This window comes from Etheostoma spectabile, chromosome 7 (assembly GCF_008692095.1).
Source record: "Etheostoma spectabile isolate EspeVRDwgs_2016 chromosome 7, UIUC_Espe_1.0, whole genome shotgun sequence".
Classification (NCBI taxonomy): domain Eukaryota; kingdom Metazoa; phylum Chordata; class Actinopteri; order Perciformes; family Percidae; genus Etheostoma; species Etheostoma spectabile.
In genome coordinates, this window is record NC_045739.1 from 15,334,295 (window position 1) to 15,335,508 (window position 1,214).

At 43.2% G+C, this 1,214-nt stretch overlaps 1 protein-coding gene across 1 annotated transcript in view; it reads left to right on the forward strand.

The window, feature by feature from the left end:
• gnas (GNAS complex locus) overlaps nucleotides 1–1,114 on the forward strand; it is a 42,314-nt gene extending 41,200 nt beyond the window's left edge. Inside the window, exons 11-12 of the mRNA XM_032521684.1 lie at nucleotides 302–369; nucleotides 925–1,114. Coding sequence (XP_032377575.1) covers nucleotides 302–369; nucleotides 925–1,071 — 215 coding nt within the window. The 3' untranslated portion in view covers nucleotides 1,072–1,114. The remainder of the gene's footprint in view (nucleotides 1–301; nucleotides 370–924) is intronic.
• The last annotated feature ends 100 nt before the right edge of the window (nucleotides 1,115–1,214 follow it).

Consider the following 1,214-nt stretch of genomic DNA (forward strand, 5'->3'; position numbering starts at 1 on the left):
CCCCCCCCCCTTTTTCAATGTTTATGCTGCCCTATTAAAAAAAGACCTAAAGGGCCCCCAAACAAATAGGTCATCCTTGATACACACCTGTGACGTTGTCCTGTTTTCTCGCATTTAAACATAATGACAGAGAAAATGTCTTACTTACTCAACTAGTTACAAAATTACTCACGTCAAAATGTATACATGCTTACTATTAAATGCCCAGAAAAACCAGATTCCATCCTGGTGGTTGTATTATCCATCCCCACTTGCATGTCATAAGAACTGTGGTTTCATTAGTCTTTCTGCCCTCTTCCAGCGACCCCAGAGCCTGGAGAAGATCCCCGTGTTACAAGGGCAAAGTACTTTATAAGAGATGAATTCCTGGTAAGTGCAATGGGCGTAGGTTTTGCTTTTGTGCCTTGTAATATGCAAATTTTAAAGGGTGAGGCTGCATTCAGACAGGATCAGGTGCTCCGGCAAGAAGTCCCCATTCATTTGAAGGGGGTAGTTGGTTTAGGCTGCAGCGTTGGGGCCCACAGGGTGGTGCTGAAAAAAACCTGAGACAGATTTAACTATTGGAGAAACACAATCCGAAGTCACGCTGCAGTGGCCAATCATGTAACCACATTTACATAGAGGTTTATTCCTGTAATGGCAGCCTAAGTTGGGTACTTTAATGAATGAACAAAAATGAATGGGCCACAGATGGAGTTGAAAGGTTTTCAGAGTCTGTCTCATGGGATTTGTTGACAATCATTTTATTGACTAAATATGGCATGGCCATGAAGGTGTTGAGCATTTTATGTCTGCTTTGCATGTGTTAAAAATAAAAATTGAAAACTGCTGCTCAAAGAAACCTTCACAACCAATCAGCAACTGTGTTAGTTATAATATACATAGTGAAATAGTTTCTTACTTTTTCTTTTTTTCCATCTACAGAGGATCAGCACAGCAAGCGGGGACGGAAGGCACTACTGCTACCCCCACTTCACGTGCGCCGTCGACACGGAAAACATCCGCCGTGTATTCAACGACTGTCGAGACATCATCCAGCGGATGCACCTGCGGCAGTACGAGCTGTTGTGATGGAAGAAAAAAAAGTGTTTGGCCAAAAACACATCAGACTATGGAAAAACCCTGAACCCTGAGTCTCTGAACTCCCCTCTTCCACAGAACTGTGTAAGCTCTTGTAAAGGAATGGGGGGCCAAAACAGACACACACACACACA